Source organism: Ursus arctos, unplaced genomic scaffold (assembly GCF_023065955.2).
Source record: "Ursus arctos isolate Adak ecotype North America unplaced genomic scaffold, UrsArc2.0 scaffold_14, whole genome shotgun sequence".
In the NCBI taxonomy this organism is placed as follows: Eukaryota; Metazoa; Chordata; class Mammalia; order Carnivora; family Ursidae; genus Ursus; species Ursus arctos.
Window position 1 is genome coordinate 37,274,300 of NW_026622808.1, and position 23,698 is coordinate 37,297,997.

At 43.1% G+C, this 23,698-nt stretch overlaps 1 protein-coding gene across 3 annotated transcripts in view; it reads left to right on the forward strand.

Moving 5' to 3' along the window:
• The window catches only part of CACNA2D3 (calcium voltage-gated channel auxiliary subunit alpha2delta 3), an 833,176-nt gene that overhangs the window by 675,465 nt on the left and 134,013 nt on the right, over nt 1-23,698 (forward strand). For all 3 annotated transcript variants that reach the window (XR_007191727.2, XM_057311802.1, XM_057311801.1), the window contains 2 exons: nt 3,032-3,153; nt 5,736-5,816. Coding sequence is in view for 2 of the 3 variants with exons in the window: in XM_057311802.1 (XP_057167785.1) it covers nt 3,032-3,153; nt 5,736-5,816 (203 nt within the window). In the remaining variant the exon portion in view is untranslated. The remainder of the gene's footprint in view (nt 1-3,031; nt 3,154-5,735; nt 5,817-23,698) is intronic.

A 23,698-nucleotide genomic window follows, 5' to 3' on the forward strand; every position in this document is an offset into this window, starting at 1 on the left:
CAAGCCTGGGACTCCGTACGCCCGCACTCTGAATAACTCAGAGGTCTGTGCGCCGCCCCGGTCCCGCTCATGACTCCACGGTTGGCCTTCTGGATGACAGCAGAGAGCCTTTACGTGGGATCGTGGCCACACGGACGAGGAAATGTGAAAGAATTGAGAAATACTGTTTAGAAAAGATAGAGCACACGGCTTTGAATACTTGAGGATCTTTCATCAGAATACGAGGTTTGACTTATCATGATCATGAAGCAACGATGAGGGCCTGACGAGTGCCAGGCCCTGGAAATGTCAAGAAAAATAAGGTCTCTGCCCTTAGAGAGGAATTAGGACATAGTAGTGTAAGTTAAAAGGTGGCGTATTTCCCTAAGAACTTTAAGGGTGGCCTTCAATGGTATGGGTTTCCTCTAGGAGTGAGCTTTGCATCTTATGAAGAGATCAAGGGATCACTGGTTGGCCACACCCTAAGACTACAGAATGCTTTCCTGAATTAGAAGCCCGTTCAAGTAGTTTCTAAGAACTACCTAATTGTGACTTGGCGTATACATTCAATCATGCTATAACGATGTAGAGTATTTGAGCGTTTCTCTCCATCATCGGTGTGATCTAACTCCACACTGCAAACTGCTGGATAGAAATGGTGCCATCTCTGGTTCAATGAGTGACCTTTTCCCTGCATACACATTGTCCCCTGATTGCTGTCCCTTCCTGCAAGCCCTCTGCAGACCGTGGACTAGCCGGGCAGTTGCTTCCTCCCCTGCGTCCTGCTGCATCAGCCAAGATGAGGCGCTCGGGCGCTAGAGAGTAAACATGATTCTTTGGAGTTAAGTGAAGCCAGCAAACACTCATTGGGACTTCAGGAGGCGTAAGGCTCTGTGGCAGGAACCAAAACGGGAACAAAAGCTCCTTTCCTCATAGACCTCAGGAGGCTCGGGACGGGGACGTGACATAGTGCAGATGAGGCCGAGGAAGAAGGCTGGGTGACAGACCACAGCTGTGGGCCCCAGCGTGGGGCAGGGGCTGGCTCATGTCTCTGTGCATTTGTGTGGTAGGTAGGATATGATTTTGAAAGGAAGAGATGGGGAAGAGAATGCATGTAGGCTTCGGGGTAGAGAGAAGCACTGTGGGCAGTGGGTGGGAGACTGGCGAGGGATTTACAGAGAGGGCCAGAGCCGTCCTGTGGTCTGGAGAGTAGGTCAGGGAGGAAGGAAGGGAACAAGGCTCTCTACATGGCCAACTGCTACCTCTGTTACACTTTCCCTAAGAAGAGTAAAAATCTACTTAATAAGTTGGTCTTCCCAAGGATATGTGATCATGTGTGAATTGTAAGGCAAGACAGAGCTTTCTGACTTCCTTTGTCTTCGGATATGATTTCGGGAGGCTTTGTTTGTTTGCTTGCTTTAGATGCTAAGATAATCGGTTCACGAGATGTACTAGGAAAAATCACTTCCCCCACTGGAAGTCTGACTGCCGGAGTTCTACAGGATACTTGAGTAATCTGGGGTGCACAGTGTTATACAGGTTTCTCTGCACTGGGAAAGGCAGGTTGGGGTTCTGGAAGCCAACACCATTTTTACCCAACAAAGGTGGGTGGCACTGGTATCTGGCTTTTCCTTGCTGAGTGGTGCCAGGATCCTCCTCCTGTTCCCCCCTTCCTTCTCTTCCTCCTCCACATCCTCCCCTCCCTCCCCTCCTCTTTTCCTCCTCCTCCCCCTTCCCCTCCCTCTCTTCCAGTTTTATTGAGAAATAATTGGCATACACCACTGTAACATTTTCAGGTGTGCAGCATGATGGTTTGGGTTACATATACGGTGAGATGATTACCACAGTAGGTTGACTTAACGTGTCTCGTCTCATATGGATACAATAAAAAGAACAGGAGAAAAATCCTCCTTGTGATGAGAACTCTTAGGATTTAGTCTCTTCACGGCTTGACTGTGGGTCCTGCAGCCGTGTTAGCTGCCGCCCCGTGGGGCACATGACAGCCTTAGGACTGACCCGCCCTATCCCTGGAACCTTGTACCTTCTCACCACCTTCCTCCGAGCCCCCTTGCCCCCACTCCCTGCCTCTGGTGGCCACAAGTCTGATCTCTTTTTCTGAGTTTGGTGGTATTTTTTTGTGTTTGTTTGTTTGTTTTTGTTTCTTTGTGTTCAGCTTCCATTTGTAAGTGAGATCATACAGTATTTGTCTTTCTGTGTCTAATTATTTCACTTAATTCTCCCAAGTTCCATCCATGTTGTTGAAAATGGTAGAACTGGGGCACCTGGGTGGCACAGCGGTTAAGCGTCTGCCTTTGGCTCAGGGCGTGATCCCGGCGTTACGGGATCAAGCCCCACATCAGGCTCCTCCGCTATGAGCCTGCTTCTTCCTCTCCCACTGCCCCTGCTCGTGTTCCCTCTCTCGCTGGCTGTCTCTATCTCTGTCGAATAAATAAATAAAAAATCTTAAAAAAAAAAAAAAAAGAAAAAAAAAAAGAAAATGGTAGAACTTTCTCATTTTCATGGCTGAATAATATTTCGTTGTACCAGCATTTCTCTTTCCGTCCGTCCATCTGTGGACACTTAGGCTGTTTCCCCATCTCGGCTGTTGTAAATAAGCTGCAATAGAGAGAAAATATCGTTTTGAGTTAGTACTCTCATTTCCTTTGCATATATACCCAGCAGTGGAATGGATGGATCAGATGGTAGTCTTATTTTTAATTTTTTGAGGATCCGCCATACTGTTTTCCACAGTGGCTGCTCCAATTTCCATTCCCACCAACAGGGCTAGAGGGTTCCCTTTTCTCCACACCGTCGCCAGCACTTGCTGTCTCTTGTTTCTTTGATGGTAGCCATCCTAACAGGTGTGAGGTGACGTCTCACTGTGCTTTTGACGTGCATTTCCCTAGTGACTAGTGATGTGGAGCATTTTTTTATGTACCCGTTGGCCATTTCTATGTCTTTTTTGGAGAACTGTCTATTCAGATACATTGCTCATTTTTAAATTGGATTATTTGCAGGTTTTTGACATGTTCCTATTCCTTTCCATTTCAAGGGACTTCCTGAAAGCTGGAGACAAGGAGAACATTTTTAACGCAGACCATTTCCCTCTCTGGTACCGAAGAGCTGCTGAGCAGATTCCTGGGAGTTTCGTCTACTCCATCCCATTCAGCACAGGTGGGTGTCCTTGTTGGAGGTGGGAGTCTGTCTGTCTGGTCCTGCTGACCCAGGCATTGCATGCAGAGTGTAGGCAAGCCGTCTGAATGCTGAAGAGAGGCAAGTTCTGTCTTGAGAGCCAATGCTGAATATTGGCCAAGCAATGAACCATTGACCTGTTCCATAAGTATAATGGCCTCAAGTAAAATGAAGCTTTTGCTTAACCGAAGTGTGCAAGGAGCATTTCAGGAAGCAGGACTGGTATTTTTTACTGTGTGGAATTTGAACACAAACTTCTCAGTAGATTTTTTTTTAATGTTGTCATGGCCCCACTTAGAGAAAATTCAGGCAGGCATAATGTCTTTGCCAGAACTTTCAGTGAGTCACACTATTTTGGAGGCCCACAATTCCCCTATCAGAAACTAAACGGATTCAAACCACATGCAGGAGTGAGGGCTAAGATATTGTGTAGCCTTGTGCTCTCCTGACGGAAGGTTACAGTGACCAAGGAAAACACATAGCCAGTGATATTTCTAGTCCTAAGATTTTATATTACAAAAATAATTCGTTACCTCCCTCCAACAAAGAACTGAACACCATCTTATTTCAACCAGGTTTAGAAGCAAAACAAACTGAAAACAGTTTTTAATTGCCCTTGGTTTTTTCTTGTCTCACATCGCTGATATTTTTTGGTGCCCATTTTATGTAAGCCTCTGACTATGCATTGTAGCAACTTCAGAGGTGAGTAAGACCTAGTTCTATAAGCTTGGATTGCTTTGGACAGTGTGAACTATACTTAGGCTTTATCTTAGAGCCTCTCAGCTTAGTCTTTTGCAAGCATTCCTTAATCAACCCTAATGGAGGTTCTCTAATGCTTGGTGTCAAAGGCCCCTCCCTGATTCTCAGCATTGCTCATTTCCATGGATGGAGACATCTTCCGAAAGAGCGCTTTCAAAATTTGCAGAAGACATATTGACAAGAGTTGTCTAATAATTAGGTGAGTGGGCTCATTAGGAAGAGGGTCATTAATGAAGCCATTCAAGGAAAGGTCAGATATTATTGTAGAAATTCCCTGAGCAGGTGGAATTTTAGAGGAGATTATCACTTAGTTTCTTTTCAGGACTGAGATTCTTGGAGTCTACTCCTCTGTACCCTCACCCATACACATATGTGTTCTCATGTACGGATGTCCAGGTGACTAGAGGTCTCTATGTTTGTTTGTATAACACTTTATTGCCCAAAATATCAACTGAGAGACAATGATTCTCATCCTGCTGCAAACCTATCCATGTCTTCTTTTTATCATGCAATGTCGCGATACTTTCTCGATCTTCTAAGAAAAAAGTAGAACTTGGCTTGCTAGATTAGGACTGGAAGCATCAAGTTATCCTTTTCTGACAGGATGAATCTTGCTCCAAGCCAGACAGGGAAAGGAGAGGCGGGAAGTAAGAGTTGTGAGTCATCGGCCCTTGTGTAGATTTGCTTTCTTACTCTTCACCATTTTCCCTACAAAGACTTATGTCTGAAAAAAAAAAACCAGATTCTGGTTAATTGAGACTGTTGTAGAATTGGTTTTTGGCACGTGGGGTTTTCACCGAACTTTCAATGAAATCCTATAATGAAAAGGAATTTACCTTGTTCATGGTCAAGTTAAGGATGACTTAATATCTTAGGAGATTTCATTCTCCCTTTGGATTCGGCTAAGCTGTTAAACATCACCAAGTTCAAGTGCGGTGGTGGGGCTCTCCCTCATTTTTTCTACCGTGTGTTGATTACCTGTACACATTGGAAAAGAAACTGGTCTTTGTTACTGCTTAGACTTGAGCCAGGAGAAAATTCTCAATTGCTTTGGTCATAAATGTATTCAGATTCAGGTCTGCCTTCTCCCTGTTTCCCAATTCAACTGGATTCCATTCCTTGAACACCTTCTATAAGGCAAGCACTGCACTAACAATTATTAACCTAGGGGGTTTGAAACTTCTGCTCAGTGTCTTTTAATTTATGGGTATTGGAATCCCTGTTAGTAATTGAGAATCTCTTAATAGTAGTGCCATATTGTTACCACATTAATTAGAGTTTGGAGCGAGGATTGCATTCTGAGTCTATCCCTGATGACGATGGTTTTGCAAAGAAAAACTGGGCTTGAAATTAGAATTTTATAAATCAGTGAAGTCATAACCAACAAATCACAGCTGTAATTCCCAATGTGTGAAACAATTTCAAAACCTTATCTCATGTAGCTCTCCATGGCTGTATTCAGAGAGGCAATGTAAATATGATCATTGACACAAGTAAACGCTGTAATTAGTAACCACAAATCACAAAAAGAGGTGTTCCCTCCAATGGTGCTTAATAATTTTGATGTGAAGAGCCTGGACTCCCCCCAACCCAGTGTGGTGTGAGAACTCAGTGCACTGATTCTTTCAACTGAAAGGACTATCTACACAGCACCTATGGCCTCGCAGAGTTGGCGTACTCTGGGTTCTGGGAACCAAGCACCAGCACCAGCTGCTGAATCGGTGACTATAGGCCAGTACGATTATTCTCTTAACCTGTGCGCATAACTCTCTGTATTTTTGTTGTGATGGTTTCTCTTCTTTCAGGAATAGTCAACAAAAGCAACGTGGTCACAGCGAGTACCTCCATCCAGCTCCTGGATGAACGGAAATCTCCTGTGGTGGCAGGTAAAGGATGGGTTTTAATCAGTCAATATAAATAAGCATGGCATCCATTCATCTGGCCAACCAGCTACTTCTCTGCGGCGTGTTTGTGCTTCACAAAGTAAGTTTTGAAAGGAAACAAAAATTAAAAATTACTTCTTCCGTAGCTTAGTGTCATCTTCGCCAATTAAAGATTCTGACAGCTGGTTATGTTGGACGTAACAACAGAAATCTTTCCCAGTACTCTTCTTCTTAAACCTGAGCCAGTAAGAAACTGTCGGTACACGCAGAGGAGAATTTCTTGAACGTAGGCCGCGTGCTCATTTAAAGTAAGCTCCAGATCTCCTGCCGCTGCATCATTGGGATAACAGTGGGCATTCTAGGAAAGCGTGGGTTTGTTTTGGGCGCACACAAGCTGAAATGTGCCTTCTGTGGACAGCCTGAGATTTTCCACCCCTCTTATCCTGCTGAGGAATTAGAGTTAGATGTATCTGCAGGTGCCAGATTTGGGACCAGGAGAAAGCCAAAACATTTCACGATGGGGAGTCTTGAACTGTCCAAGAAATCCTGTCTCTGGCTTTTGCCATCTCTCTCAGTCTCAAGGGTGGCGGTAGAGATCTGTGGGAGTGGGGGCCTTTCATTGCTGGTATTTGGCCTAAAGGGTCTGAAACTGCCACAAGTGTTCCTTGGGGGACAGCTGCTGACAAAAATGGAGTCTATAAGTCTGTCTGGCACATCATGTATTTCTGATATTGTTGGAGCCATTGGTTGATGGATGGGCAAGACCCTGCAAGCACCATCCTGATATTGGTTAGATTTACCGAAGGGAGTTGTTCTGGTTCCAGGCAGCTCCCTCGATAAGTTGTACGGTAGGTGGACTTTGAACATCAACTGTTGTGTCTTTGCACACTGTGAATGTTTGTGGGAAGGAATGGAAATGGGGCAGACGTGTTTGAAGTGGTTGTTCTCCGGCTGGGAAACACTGGTCTCCTTTCCCCACTTAATTTCTGACTCAGCCTATACACCATAATCGTATTAGCAGGGATTGAAAGATCTGGGGACCATTGCCCTGGCTATTCTTGGCTTGTTGGTTATGGCAAGGAACACCGTCTTATGTTTCTGAGCTGCAGATCCCCTTGAACTAGGCAGACCTTAACTAATCAGCCAGGAGATAAGGACTCCGAGGATTCATGGCAGCTGTCTACAAATTTTGTCACCTAGCATCTCATGTTCCTTGAAGAAAGTAGGAGATGGGATCATTTAACTCAGTAGGGCTTACTTTTGCTCAAAGGAGGTCAGCCTTGCTTACCCCTAGTGTTACCCTGCCAGCTAGTTCTGCAGGCATGTTATCTCCTTGGAGTGGGGCCACTCCAGCAGCAGCTGTCAAAGACATGGTCTGACCAAAGCAACTGTCCATCTGTTTGGAATTTTCTGAAAACCATTTTCCTTAGGTTTCTCATTCGGTCATCACGAAGGCTGTTCTGTGTTGGCCGTAAGATCACTGTGCCCGTCCCAGCCACCCCCGTCCAAGCTTGCAAACCAAGCTGAAATGTTTCCAAATGCCTATTATTTCGTAAATGTCTGTTGAGCTGAGTATGGGTGAAATGTGGACTCAGCCTGGGTACCGTGTATCCAGTGTGGAGGAGAACGTGAGTTTTGCAAATGGTTTGCTGATCTATACTGGTCTGCTGTGGAGTGACACGGCTGGCCAGAGACCACAGGCAGGTCATGAGACATGGTTTGGCCAACCGTGAGTGGGTGGAAGAGACCTCCTCCTGTTTACTGCTGCTTAGTGTGGATCAACTGGTCCCCATCTTCAGAAGATAATTACAGAGCAAGGCAAAGAAGCAAGGTTATATGAGGAACTGTGTTTAGTACTTACCTTTTAAAACTCGTGGTTATTAACCTTCTTTTGAAGAGTGTGTTTGGTAGATGTAAGTGAAACAGATTTGATCAGTCTGCTCTTGAAGGCCGCCAGGGATGAGGCACCATGAAGGCAGTGACCTCGAGAGGACCCTTGCGTCTCCAAAAGCAGAGCGGCCTCTCCAGCTCTCCCCACAAATTGCATTGACTCTGACTCACCCATCATGTCACTGTGTGATTGGGTTCGGTAACTTTCTTCTGTGTATTTTCCTCAACTTAAGTAGACATTGTTGACTACTCTAAAATAAAAAAGGTCATTTTAATTGGGGAAGAAGCCTTGTTTTGGCACATGAAAATGAATATGTGAGCAGGCCTGTCCCCCACCAGGGTGCCTCCAACAGCAGATGGAACACAGCCAACTGGCAGTAATTTGGGGTTTCAATGAAATCCTTGTGTTAAATTGAAATGTCTCTGGAAGGAAAGGTGTACAACTTTGCAAATAACGATCAAGGATGACTTTGAAAGGCTGCACCGCTCTCAGGCCTGATCTGGTGTTCTCACGTTCATTGGCTTTGTGTGTCTCTTTGGGAAAGAAAGAGTTTCTTGCTTTGTTTTGTTTTGTTTTTGCTTTATTCTCTCTTTTTTTTCTTTCGTTCTTTTTTTTTTCTTGTTGTCTTTTTTAAACAAAAACATTTAGATACTCATCTGTCAATGACATCTTTGAAGAAAGGGCAGTCAAACTGGGCAGGATTCCATTTGTGCGTCAGCCTTGGTGCATAAATGGGTCCCATCCATCTTCTTGGCCTATGACATTGCTTACAGTCCTTCTCTTGAGGGACCTGCCAACTTTCCAGCTGCCACTAGTGTGCTGAATTTTCTTAATTGCTTTCCCACTGCAAAGGAAGAAGTGGTAGGACTTTCTCTTTGGCCTACCAAGTCTTTCCAGAGCCCTGGAGCCTTCTGTGCATGTCAGGCCCCTCATCCATTTTTCTGTTGTTGTTAGGAGCGCAAATCTCGGACTGTAAAGTCCACCTAGGTTTGTCACGCCCTCTGTCACTAGCTAAATGTGTGGTCTTGGGTCTCTGAAGGTCTATCTAAAGTAAGATTGGGATCATTACCTCCCTCACCTTACTCTGGCTTGATTTGGGGATAAAATGAGAAACGAAATGAAATACTGGAGTATGAAGAAGTATAAATATATCCGTTTTGATCTTCAAGTAGGCAGCATGTTCATTCACTCATTTATTCACTATCTATTTCCTGCCCCCCTTCTTTTACCAGGCACTCTAAATATACTCCAGTAACAACCAGGCTCCACAATGACATTCCCTCCTTCCCCTACACACCTGTAAAATAGAAGTTATTTTTAAAGCCACGTCCACACAGAGCAGGTGAATAGAAAAGCTGGACAATTATCTAGAAGGTCTCGAAGGTCAAAGACTTTGTTCTTTTCCTCTCCTGTTGCTCAGAACAGAGCCCTGTAGAGTACCTGGGACATAGTGGAGTGATCCTCAATGAGAATTCTAGAAAATGAATTGAACTTATAAAAACCTGTTTTGCCCTCGCTTAGTTATTATTGACTTGAGTTCCATAAATTACGTGGATTGTGGTGTTAATTCTCTACTCTGCTCTTAATGGGGAGACTGGGCCCTATTGACCATAGTCACGGACGCTGCTTCTCCCATGCAAGGATGGAAATGACATGGAGAGAAAAGAAATGCACAGAGGGAAGAACTGAATCACCAGGGAAGGTGGAACTGTGCAGGGAACTTCTCCCCTACTTGAATGGTTTGTCCTATCCCCCTGTTCTCCTTCTGGACTCGCTCCGTCAAATACACAATACAGCATCTCAGTTTTCTCTAAAGAAGTTCAGATTTTGAGATTTTTAAAATAACAGTTAATAAATTCTGATTTTTTAGTGCATTTGCCTTACAATGTAAATTTTAGCATATCAAAATCTAGAACCTCTTCTACAAGTGTTCCAGTTTGACTTCTTAAGTAAGATTTAAAATCTCTCCAAGGGCAAGGACGGTCCCAATTCTCTGTATTCCCAGGGCTAAGCACAAAGGTTGACATGCGGTAAATTTGTCAAAAATAGTGGCAGAATAAATAACTCAGGGAAGATGGGCTTCATTTTCCCCTGTCATATGTAGGTACATCAGTGCAAATTGTACCGTCCAGACAAAGGGAACACAGTGTTTGACGAAAACTCCAAGAGGTGCGGTCAGCAGCTACAACTCCAATCCACGCTCTAGTAATCTGATACAAGCCACTATGGATATTTTAAGGAATAGAAAAGCCGGTTAGTGCCCCCTCCTAATGGCAGCTGTGCCAGCCCAGTAGTTATCTCTACATCAGTAAATGTCTTTTCTGAGGTCTGAGCATTGAAGTGATGCTTAGAATAGCTAATCTGATCAACAGCAGGGGGGAAAAAAAAGCAGGTAAGAGACCATAGAGGCATTGTTTTCCTACAGAAACAGTTTTTTTGCGGTGTGACTTACGTACTAAAAATTCACCTATGTAAAGCCTAAGATTCAATTATTTTTAGTACATTGGGGGGAGCTCTGATCTGCCAGTCTATTTCTTTGCAAGAAACACGTTAAAAAACAAAACAAAACACTTTAAATCCATTCATTGGGGGGTATTTGAAAATGGGGTGATGTGGTCTCATTTGCATAATTCTATGCAGTACAATGAATGAGAATGATTGATGTTAGGACAGAAGATCTCATTTTAACCAGCTACTTAGGAATAAGATAAACATTGTGGGCCGCTAGCCATTGTCAGGTACGTGATATTTAAACTGAGTGTACTGTTTAATAGGAACTCTTCATTGGAAATGGGTGAATAATGGTTGGCAAGATGTTATAGGCGAATAATCAGGTTAATAATATTCACATATGTGGGGTATATGAGTTAACTACTATGCCAGGAATTACGTGTCCGGTCTGCGTCACTAAACTTCTAGTTTGCCAGGTCTGAGCAAAAGGAGTGTTTCGTCTTCGCAGAATTAATACTTACCCATTAGATCTCAATCAGGGGCAATCCCCTCCCACCCAGGGGACATTCGATAGCACGTAGAAACATTTTTGTCCCAACCGGCCAAGAGGGGGATGCTACTGGCATCTAGTGGATAGAGGTCAGGGATGCTGTGGAACATTCTATAAGACACAGGACAGCCCCTGACAATGGTAAAGAATTACCTGGCCCCAAATGTTAGTAGGGGAGAGCTTGAGAAATGACAGGCAAACTTCAATTTGTAGCTCTTTCAAATTCAAATTCAAATTCAAAATGTTTTCCCTTATAGGCTCATTTATAAAAAGATCTTTACCGTTTCTTCATTTTGTAAGTAGGTTATTCAATGAATGTGTATCTAGCACGTACTGTGGACATAGTGCTGGGGGTAGAGCTGGGAACAAGCACCCTTGAGGTCCATGGGAGCGTCTGGGGGGATTGTTGGTTGATACAATAAGAGGGCACTGTTGGCATGCCGTCGTCCCTGGAGGCTGGGGTGACAGCCTCCCAGTGAAGAATCCTTCCACCCAAATGCCACAGCACTCCCTGAAAACACTGAGTAAGACCAAGATGCTGCCCACGGCGAGTTCTGTTCGTGTGGGAGATACAAACAACAGACACGTATTGCATGAATGGGAGAAAAGGTGGGAGGAGGGAGAGAGGGAGGGCCCCAGAGTAGTAAATGCTCTATAGATAATAGACTGGGATTGGGCACCTGGTGGCTCAGTGGGTAAAGCTTCTGTCTTCCGCTCAGGTCATGATCCCAGGGTCCTGAGATCGAGTCCCGCATCGGTCTCCCTGCTCAGTGGGGAGTTTGCCTTTCCCTCTCCCTCTGCCCCTCCCCACTGCTTGTGCTCTCACTCTCTCTCAAACGAATAAATTTTAAGAACCTTAAAAAGAAAGGAAAAGAAGAGAAAACAGGCCAGGATGAAGACATGAGGTGATGTTGGCAGTGGCAAAGGCAGGGACGCGTGCTCATCTCCACACATGTATGTTTGGCTGTGCCGCGGGGGCCTTGCTTCTCCAGACTGGGGAGTGGGGCAGGTCTGGGAAGGCCTGACAGGAGCAGAGTTCTAAATGGTGAGATGCAGCCATCATGCCAAGATCTGCGGGAAGGGCATTCCAGGCAGACCGAACGAGCTTCTCCAAGAATCTTGAATGAGATCCCTCATACATGTCGTAGCCACGTTCCAGGTGGGTACTCGGAGACGCAGACCAGGATCTCAGGTTTCAGGGGTATTTAGTAGGATCTTCAAGCAGGGCTGACAGGCAGGTGGGCAGATGACCCAGGGAGAGGTGGGGCACCCAAGGCAGGTCTTCGTTCTAAATGTCAGCTCTGAGGTAAGGCTTTTTATGTGTTTGGCATTTGGTTTTCTCTTCTTCTTTTTTTTAAGCTGACAAATAGGAGCAAGGCAGGGGCAAAAGGAGGGCTAAGCCAGGATGACTGACAACAGCAAACATCATAGAAATGGGTTAATGGTGGAGCTGCCAATTATGCTGCATTTCCAGTCGCCACATAGAACAGCTGCTCTGCATACCACCGTAGGCTGGGATGGGGGCACGGTAAGGATTCCTGTTCCAGGAATAAAAATAGCCCAGCATTTTGAGAAACTGGATCCTGTGTGCTAACTCCCCAGGATACTCACTGCCAAGAGTCACTGTCCTTTTATAAAGCTTATCAAAAGCTCCAGCATGTCCTCCACCCAAAAATCGGTGGCAGAATTTTCAGGTAACGGGCCCTCACGCCTGGCTTGTGCGTTCTGAATCGGCAAGTTGAGACCCCTCTTTTCAAGGTCATGGTGTGATTTGGGCATTAAAGCCAATATGAACCAAGGGTTTGGTGGTGAGCCCAGGGCCCTTTTGCCTTTCTTGTAAAACGAGGGTGGTCGGTGCTTTAGTCGGATTTCTAAAACAGCCTCGTTTTTAAAAAGGGAGATTCGTTTCATCATCACAGAAAAGGAAAGGAATTTACCAGTAATGGAGAATGACTTACACCCAGGTTCTGTCTGGCTTTAGGGGACCCCTCTGGTTCCTGTCGAGAGAAATAAATTCGTTTATATAGATCCAGTGCTCGGCAAATGCTTACAGTGACTGCTCGATCCTGAGTAGCCGCTAAATTATCATTGCTATTGCTTCTGTTGTTAGAACGACAACGGTTAGAACGACTCACTCTCCAGTGCTTATTGTCACGTGCTGTTCCCTGTGAGCACTTGCATAAGAGATGCCATTACGGTGTCTTGATATGTTTCACAAAACTTTGAAATGCACACGCTCAGGCGCCTACGCCCTAGAACAGAGGCTGGCCCATTATGGCCCATGGGACCGAATCTGGGCTGCAGCCAATTTTGTTTTGTTGTCTTACAGTTTTATTGAGATATATTTCACATACTATAAAATTCACCCATGCAAACTGTACAGTTTATTGGACTTTAGTGTATTCACAGAGTTGTGCAACCATCACCACAATCTAATTTTAAATTAGAACAATTTCTGGGCGCCTGGGTGGCTCAGTTGGTTAAGCGTCTGACTCTTGGTTTCAGCTCAGGTCATGATCTCACCGTCGGGAGACGGAGCCCCATGTTGGACTTCACACTCAGTGCAGAGTCTGCTTCAGATTCTCTCTCCCTTTCCCTCTGCTTCTCCCCCTCTTGTGCTCTCTCAAATAAATAAATAAATAAATAAATGATTTTAGAATGATTTCAGCATCCCAGAAAGAATCCCTTGTACACACACACTCTCATTCTTGGTATCCTATTCCCTACCCCAGCCATCGGGTACCACAAACTCACTCCTTGTCTCTATGGATTTGCCTATTCTGGACATCGCAAATAAATGGAAACACACAGGATATGGCCTTGTGTGATCAGCTTCTTTACTTAGCTAAATGTTTTCAAGGTCAACCCACATTGTAGTGTAGGTCAATACTTTGTTTCTTTTTTTTTTTTAAAGATTTTATTTATTTATTCAACAGAGATAGAGACAGCCAGCGAGAGAGGGAACACAAGCAGGGGGAGTGGGAGAGGAAGAAGCAGGCTCCTAGCGGAGGAGCCCGATGTGGGGCTCGATCCCGTAACGCCGGGATCACGCCCTGAGCTGAAGGCAGACGCTTAACCGCTGTGCCACCCAGGTGCCCCAATACTTTGTTTCTTTACTGCCAAATGATATTCCATTGTTTGTACATACACTGTCTTGTTTATCCATTCATCGGCTGATGGATATTTGGGTTCCCATTTTTTTTTTTTTAAGATTTTATTTATTTATTCGACAGAGATAGAGACAGCCAGCGAGAGAGGGAACACAAGCAGGGGGAGTGGGAGAGGAAGAAGCAGGCTCATAGCAGAAGAGCCTGATGTGGGGCTCGATCCCAGATCGCTGGGATCACGCCCTGAGCCGAAGGCAGACGCTTAACCGCTGTGCCACCCAGTCGCCCCTGGGTTCCCATTTTTTAGCTATTATTAACAATGTTGATATGAGCATTCCTATACGAGTTTTTGTGTTGTTATAGATTTCCATTTCTCTTGGGTAGGAGACACCTAAGAGTGGAATTTTGGTGTCATATGGTCCCTCTATGTTTGATATTTTGAAAACCTATCAAGCCGTCTTCCAAAGTGGCTGCATTTCACATTTTACAGTCCCATCAGCAATGTGTGAGGGTTCCAATTTTTCCACATCTTTACCAACACTTGCTATTATCTGTCTTCTCTCTTTTAGCCATCCTAGTGGGTGCGAAGTGATTTGCATTTCCCTAGTAACTAATTACGTTGAGCCTCTTTTCCTGTGCTACTTGCATTTATTCATTGGAGGAATGTCTTTTCAGATCCATTACCCATATTTCAATTATATTATGTATCTTTTTATTGTTGAGATAGGAGTTCTTTACATATTCTGGATATAAGTACTTTGATATCTACCAGCTGTTTTTGTAAACAACATTTTTTTTGAAATACATATTGAAGTACATATTGCTTATATACTCCTTCCTGTTAAAATGGCAGAGCTCAGTAGTTGGATACAGACCATATGCACTACAAAGCCGAGAATATTTACTACCTGACCCTTTATGGAAAAATGTTGCCATTCCTGCTTTAGGTGAAAATATGTCACAATCTATTTAAAAAAAAAAAAAAAACAACATAAAACACTAATTTGTTCACTCACTTATTTCACCATCTTTTTATCTTATCAAATGGAAGTGGATATTTAAATAAAATCAGAAGCTATTAAGTAAATATTGAAGACAGAGCTTCATGTATCGGAAGGTGCCTATCTGTTGTGCCTAGTGTTTTTGTATATGTGGTTACACAGAAATCCCAATCAAAGATCCTAAGCTTTCTAAAAATATATGCTCTTGTTGTCAGTCAAGACCGTGATTTACTTAATCTTCACTAGTTTATAAACGTCTGAACAGTGTAATCAGCATAATACTTGGTAGAGCATTGGAAATGCCCTCACATGCTTTGGTGGAAAACAGTTTATGGGTTGGTTTTTTTTTTTTCCCCAACATGGCTCATGAGAGATTTGGGGATTTATTTAGCTGCCTTTATCCAGGCAAATCTCCTAGTGACCTTGTTGGGATCTTGATCTTATTTAAGACTAGAATATATGTGACTCATGCTAAGTGAAGTGCCCACAGAGGATAAATGAGCTGACATGAATCTCCCCTCCCTGGAAGAGAGGGATAGGCATCAACAGAGCCCGCAGCAGGAGCGTAAGTGCTCTGACAGTCAGTCTGAGGACTCTCCTACTCATGGAAAGTGCTTTGGCCAGGTGGTGGTGGGAAAGGGACAGTGCTGATCAAAGGCTTGGAATTGTCATGGCCTCCCAAAGTCTGTGCCCACCACGAGCTCCTGGGTTCTATTCTGGATGAAAAGTTCTGCATGAGACCAGGATCGGCATCTAATTGTTATTCCTACTTCGAGACCAAATTATCTGTGAACAGGCTGAGGCAGATGGGGGTATACAATTGTCTTTAAACAAAAAACAAACAAAAAACAAAAAAAAATTGGAATTAATCCACAGTTTGTGGTCATTTTCTATGCTTTTTCTTCACTAACCTATTCCTACCGACTTCCAGATTTGTGCTGGTTTAGTCAGGTTTTTAAGCCAAAATTATTTTTGTTATTGAATTATTTTGTGTCATGCATTTCTTGCTCCATTATGCTGTATGATCTTCCCACATCCCCCCTCCCTCATTCTCTCCAGAACCCACCCCAGACAGGTTTCATCCACAGTGAAGTGCTTCTCCTCAAGGTTACCTATAACTTCCACATTATGGAATCCAAACAGCAAACATTTATTATCTCACAGTTTCTGTGAGTCAGGTGTGTGGGTGAAGTTTAGCTGGGTCCTCAGGCTTGGGGTCTCTTACAAAGGCTACAATCCAAGTGCTGTCTCATGGTCTCTCATGGGGCTGTAGTGAAAATGTCGTTGGGGCTGTGGTCTCATCTGAAGGCTCAACAAACAGAGTAAATGCTTCCACATTCACTCCTGAGAAGCTTAGGAGTGTTCAGTCCTCTCTGGTTGTTGGTCAGCGACCTCCCTTGCCATATGCCTCTCTCCACAGGTCAACTCACAATGTGTTAGTGACTTTCCTCAGAACAAACAAGAGAGGGTGAGCAAGACGGGAGCCAGAGTTTGTTGTTGTTGTTGTTGTTGTTGTTGTTGTTGTTGTTGTTGTTTGGTTACTTAGTCTTGGAAGAGATACTCTAGGCCATGTACCATATATTCTGTTTGCTAGGAACAAGTAGCTGGTTCCTGCCCACACCCAAAGACAGGCAGTTGAACAAGGGCATGAGTACCATTAAGAGTCATCTTAAAAGCTGCCACAACCCACAGGGTCCTGCATGATTTGACCCCTAGTTACTCTCTAACCTCAGCTCCTTCTATTTCCACCTTTACTCACTCAGCCACATTTCCCTTATTTTGTTCTTCAAGCACATTAAACTTGCTCCTATGTCAGGGCCTTTCCACCTGCTGTACCTTCTCTCTGGAACAGTTTTCCTCTAGATATCTTCACCAATGCCTCCATCTTTTCCTTCAAGTTTTTGCTCAACTGTTTTGTGAGAGGGATTTCCTGATCACCATGTATAAAGTGGAAACTCTTCTTCTCCCATAATTGCAGTACTCTGTGCCCCACACACCTGCTTTTCCACTGCCTGATATATATTTCCTATGTCTTTATCTTCTCCTTCTGTGAGATGTTAAGTTCCATGGAGCATATACTTTATATTTTTTGTTCTCTGCTTCATCTCTGATACTTAGAAAATTGCCTGGCATGCAGAAGTTGCTTAGAGATTTGTCAAGTTATTGACTTTGCATTGTTTTGTAACCATATTAGCTAAATCATTCAGACTTAACTCTGACTTTAATTGATTTTAGTGCTTATCGCTGGCACTCGGATGGCATGACTCCCACATTTTTAAGATCTCCTTGCACTCCTTCTCCCCCTCCCCTTTCCTCTTTCCTTTTATAATTTGTCCCTTGAATAATTAAAGTAGATCTTGGGTCATTTTTCTTCAAAAGCAATGTATAGGTGGCATGCTTCCAGAGCCACTACATATCTGAGAATTGCAATCTCAGTTTGGTGCCTTGTTAAGTTTCATTTTTTATTTCTTTGGTTGGTTTCTGGACTTCAGAATTTTTTTGAACAAACAAATTTGTTTGTTCTTTAAAACTTGAAAATTTTACCAGGATCCACTTGCTTTGCTTATGTGTTTTTTTCTCTAATATATACTGATTGAGACTTTCATGTACCAAGCACTAGGCTAGACTAACTTCTAAGATTTTTTTCATTAATCTCTCTTATAGGAAGCTTTTCTTGATCTATATAATTGGAGTTTTTCTTTGGCTCAGGAAAGATACCTTCTCAGATTTTCTTTCCTTCTCTTTGATAAATTCTGATCTATTTATCAGGAAAACCAATTATCCGTATGTTAGTTCTTCACATTTGCTCCTTCATTTCTATCATCTTCTATTGCTTTCATCTCTGTTACTTTCTTCCAAATTCCTGGAGTGAATATTCCCTATTAGGTATTCTGTACCACTGATTCAATATGCTGCAATGTTTCCTTTGTACCTCTGATGGTGGCTGTGGTAGATTTTATTCATTTATCACTTAGTTATATATATATTTTTTATTCATTTATTATTTACTATTATTAGTCACTATTATTTTATTACTCATTATTATTTTATAATTGTTTGCAATTATTTTCTCCTTTGTTTCTTATCAGGGACCGAATATCCTTGCCCATTGCCATATCACTCAGCGTGCCTTCGTACCAGAGCTGTAATGCTTCTGTGCCTCCTTAACTCCAAGCTTAGCCATATACATGTTGTTGCCAATGGAATGCGAGTGGGTATATGACACCAAAATCCAATCAGCAACTTTAAAAATTATACTAGGGTGTGTTTTAAAATAGATCTTTCATACTTCTTCTGCATCTTGTGGGCCTTGATGCCTTTGTTCCTTTTTTTTTTTTTTTTTAGAATATCTTTTAGGAGGATCCATTTAGGTTTCTTTCTTAATTTTAATCACCATTAAAATATAGGATGGTTGCCACTGAACAAGGTGAATGACTTCCCCTTAAGTGTCCCTTCTTGTTGACTTCAGAGTACTCCTTGGAGACTAAGATAGCAGACTAGTTGAGATGCACAGCCTCTAAACAAATATCCAGTGTCTAGCTGTCTTGCATCTAGAGTGGCATTGCAAGACTGGTAAGAGATGCCATGTCCTGCTGCCTGGTGGTCTGGCTACTTAGGTGAACCAAAGTCATCTGTAGGTTTCATTCCTTGTAAGAAACAGTAGATAAAAACTGTAGCCTCTAAATTGTGCTTATCTTACTGTCCTCCCTTCCTTGTATCATCCTGTTATATGCCACATTATTGAGATTTTTCCTTTCCAGTGGAGGAAGACAACAAAGTTTTAATGGCAGGTGTTGTAGGAGTTAAATGTCCGTAGACATCTTATATGGGAGGGAATGGTTTCCCTCTGGTTTGTGAAGCCCCCTGTCTCAGAGGAAAGATACCAGAGTAAGGATGGGTGGTATAGACTTCCTTCCTTTGCATCCCACTAATCTGTGTGATGGTCATATCTCTGCTTTGGGTAGTGGGCATCCCTCCTGGAGACTTGGATATCATTGAGCAGTATTGCCAATTTCTAGATCCTCATAACTTTTTTCTTCTTTGTATTCATGAGCAACACTACTTATTAGGCAGTATCCAATTTCATCATTTTCTCAAGTAGCTGCAGAAGAGTACAGGTGAATTTCTACCCCCCTCCCCCCATTCTAAGAACATCTTTTCCAGCTCAGCAGGGTCATGGTTGATGTAAGAACCTTCATTTTTCTTGGCCTTTTCATCTGGTTTCCTGGGTCTTGGTGGGACCAGAGTTCTGGCAGTGACACACTGGCTGGTGGTTGGGGTTTTTTTCTCTGCCATATTTTAAGGTAAGTGTTGGCAGTGCTAGAAAAGGAACAACTGACTTCTACAAACCTGTCACATCCCAGAAAGTGTTGGGTGTTGGCCTTAGAAAGACCTGCCTCCAAATTCCTGCTCCACTACTTACTAGTGGTACGACCTTGAACAAATAACACAAATCCAGTCTTTCTTCAACTATAAAATGCCCACATGCTTTGGTCAATATGAGACTTAGAGAAAATGAAAATATTACACTTGGGAAACAACTGGCACAAAATTGGGTGCTCAATAAATATTGAATGTGCTATTACAATTAGTATAATAATACCATCGTCTTGATACTGGTGGTTCACACAGAATGCATGAAGAACGGAGGGTCGGGTTGTATTATCCATGTTGACCCCATGCTCCTGCAGCTGCACTTGTCAAGCCTATAACTAATTACCTCTGTGACTTTGGAAAACTCCTGTTCCTTTTCCATGCTTCTATTTGTAAAATAAGGGCATAGAACTATATCAGGATAACAAATATGTTTAATCTTTATTGTTAACTCCAATTGATCAGTACTGGGAACCTAGAAAACAGACTTAAAAGGATTCTGAGGTCATGGCTGGGCTCAGAAGATAAATTTGCCATAATTTATTAGCAATGTCTAGCATGGGTAGGGAGGCTGGTTCTCGCAGCTATCCCAAATTTGCAGGTCTAAACTGAATGTTCTCTAGGGATTTTCTCATCCCAATCATCTGGTTCCTTTTCTGGGTCTTCTTGATGGGCCTTTGTAATTTGGTAACACCCTGTCCATACAAATGAATATTTAGTATCAATGGAGTGAAAAGTATGTGTGGATACTCCAGTTAAGAATCTGAAAGAGGACATCTGAGTGGTGCAATTGGTTAAGTGTCTGACTCTTGGTTTGGGCTCAGGTCATGATCTCAGGGCCCTAGGATCAAGTCCTGCATCAAGCTCCACACTCAGAGGGGAGTCTGCTTGAGAGTCTCGCTCCCTCTGCCTCTCCTGCTTGTGCTCTCTCTCTCTCTCTCAAATAAATAAATAAAATCTTAAAAAAAAAAAAAAAAGAATCTGAAAGGAGAAGGGTAGACCATGAAGCTCCTTCTCCAAATGGAATGAGGGTTTCTTTGAGACTTCATTGCAATTTGAGAAAGAAAGAAAAAGAAAAGAAAACACTTTCATCAGAAGGGAAAACAAGATAGTTCCCTAAAGTTATGCATATAAACCGCATCCCAGTGATGCCATCTAGGGTTCGGAATATCATTTACCGGTAGATTTCTGTCTGATAACATTTAGCAATGGATACACTGGTGGGTTTAATCAAACCAGAAACAGTTATTTCCTGATTTCCTATTGAAAGTTATAGGTTTCTAACAGATGTATAATTCTATTAATGTGTGCTACAGGTAGATTATTTTAGAAATTGATTTGTCCACTTCCTTTGATATTCAGGATCTAAGACAACAGTGTCTTATTTCTGGGATAACTTGGTTAACTCGGGTAATGAGATTTGATTTTTATGAATCTTCAGGAGGAAATCATGCGAATCGCTTCTCAGTCTTGCGTTTTTGTAAGGAAAAATAAAACACCTGGTTGTCCATTGGTATTTTATCCATCTTAAGCACAACATTGTTCCTGCAAGTCAGGGATATTCACCTTAGTTTTAAAAGCTTTTCAGGTGTCGATTTGACACTAGGTCTTCCTTCTCTACAATTTCTATGGCAGAGTATATTCTTCATGCTTATTTTTCATATGCCTCACTTCAGAGAGCTACGGCATCTGTTGGGTCCTGCTATGGTGAATTTGTGATCTCTGGCAAAGCACAAGTCACCGGTCTATAGTCATACTGCTCCACTAACTATGATGAAAATAAACGGTATTTTAGACCGTTTTCTCAGAAACAATCAATACTGTATATGAATTTTGTTCACAGCAAACCCTCGGCAAAGCCCAGTGATAGAAGGGCATCTGTAGAGGGGAATTTATGACTATGACAGCAGCAATAAGCAGCTGAAAATAATCTATGAGACATTTTCAAATTGCCCCTCATGAGCTGCAGTCCTTGTGCAAGATAATTTGTGGTTCTCACAGAATACCCTGCAAATTGGGTCTTTCATCTGCGATGTGTTTTATAGTTAAAACATTTCATTTCTCATATTAACAAGTGATAACTCTGCATTTGTTAATCTAAACAATTTGATTTCTATTTTTCTGTGCTGAGAGGCTTGTTGACATTTCAGGGTAAGTAATTATTTTCATTGCCAACTGCTATTTGTGGTGACTGTAGGCAAAAGATAGAAATCTGAATATATATAGGCATTGTGTTAATCATTTTCCGTGAGGACTGTTCGTAAAACAGGAATCTATTTGCCTGAGTGTTCATCTGTACTTAGAAATCTAATAGGACACGGGTGTTGATGAGTGAAGATTCTAGCCACGCTCAGGGTTTTCTGCGGTGTATTGGAAGTTCTCTCATATACCCACCGTGGGCAGAGGGATGGGGTTGACCAGCAGTATCACCAGACCTCTGGCAGAGCACTGTGCACTCGTGGTCTGAAGTCACAGTAGCAAAAGGGAGGATGCGTTATTGGCCTTGGTGGCTCCCAGCTTAGGTAATACCTGTTCAAGTATCTTAGCGCTGGTTGCAAGGATTACATGACGAACGTTCACGAGAACACCTCTCACCATGCCTGATGCCTAGTGTGAGCTCTGGAAACATTTGGTGAAATGGGGATATGGGGCTGGCATATAAAAAGATCTTCTAAATTTCCTTTGTCACGTTGCCTTCTTGGCCAAGGACTTACAGTCCAGGGCAAGGGAAAGAATGATTTTTTTTTTCGCCTGGAAAGCAATCATTCTGTCCTTAGATTGGATGCTCAGCCTTACCCACCAAGGCGCTGCCCAAGGCAGAGCAGAGAGGAGGCACCAGGGCTTGGGATGGAGTTCTTGGGACAGCCAGCTTTCTCTGGGGTCTGTGTTTGATCTGAAAATCCATGCTAATTTTGCAGTCTACTCCTCAACATATTGAAGTTTATTTTAACATTCAGAAAAAAAATTAACCCCAAAGTTGATACTTCTCCCCAGCCCCCCCCCCCAGAAAATCATGTAGCAAAATTGCTGCTCTAAGATGGTCTATCTTTAGCTTGTGGCACAAGGGGCCCATGCTAGTTGTGAGGCACTGTGGGCAGGTATAGATGGCCTCTGTGATGTTTGGGGGAGCATCAGCGTGTGTCCTGCTGGGTAGGCTGTGGTAGGTTCCTCAGTATTTCCCGTGGCCTCTTCATACCATTGGCCAAGGCTCTGGCTGCATCGGAAAGGGAGAAAATACTCCTGCTTGTGTGGACCTCCCATTCACATTCCAGGTTAGGGAACGGACTACTAATTTAGGATCCAAACTGATTTTTACATGGCCTGAAGGAGTGAATGTAGAGCCAGTACCCTGAATGGCAAATGTGTTTTATCCTTTGAACCAATTCCAATTGATTAGTTCTGGTTGCCTATAGTGCTGTCTTAAGAAGGCATCTGTGTTGCATCAGGGCTCAGCTGGGAGGAGTGCTGGGATTGATTAGCGATGTCTGTCAAGGCCTCTGGAGGGACCGCTGACCCTATATATTCGCCATTCTTTGCTTTTGACATGTCCTTAGCTCCTCTCTGTCAATGATTTTAATACTAACAGGTGACTCTAAGGATGAGATGAGGCATCGTGAGAGAGAGCAGGTAGATGACATTTTAAGAAAGCCTAGCATGAGAAAATGCACATTTACAAAATGCAGAAATCTGGAGCCAATTATTGCCATTACAGAAAGATTCCATGAAAGGCTCCTTTAAATAGCGAGCTCCCCTACTGCATTAAAATGATGATTTAATTTACAAAAATTCACTTTGCATGCAACTCTTCAGGACTGTGCCTGTGGAGGAAAGCAAGCCACACCTGATTTTTTTAAACCTCGGCCTAAATAATGTTCAGGATGGCTGCTGCCACCTATCTTGAGTCCCTTGATAATTTCCACTCTCTGCAGACTTCCTTCCTACTTCCTCTGGGGGAGTGTTGAGTAGACAATCTGGGTGGTGGTCAGCAGCTGCTGGCTTCCACCGTGCCCACGGCTGCATTTCATTAGTGGGTAAACTGATTGCTCCGAGTGTGTTTATGTGTGGGTGTGGCTGTACAAGCCTGTGCACTCCGTGCACTATGTGTGTGGATACAGAGACACACAAGCCATTATCTTGCTCTTAGCCCACCCTAAATTCATTCCTGCTGGAAGAGTTATAAATGGAAGGTTCCAATCGCCGGTGGATACAGGCTTTTGGTAACATGTGCCCCGGATTCCAACTCCCCGGCCTCTTTGTGTTTGTTTATATGTTATTTACCCTTGCTTCAGAAAACTTCCCCAGACCCTGGGCCTGAGTCCCATTATCCAGACATGGAACCCTCCTCTTCCTCTGTGGCCTAGAAAGCCCCAAATGGTTTTCTGATTTAGAAAATTAAATATAATCTGACTCTTGTGGCAAGCTTTGCGATTCCCAACCAACAGACTCTCCCATTAAATATATAACATACACAACATCTAAAAGTATCACCAATCTCACATGAATTTGAATTA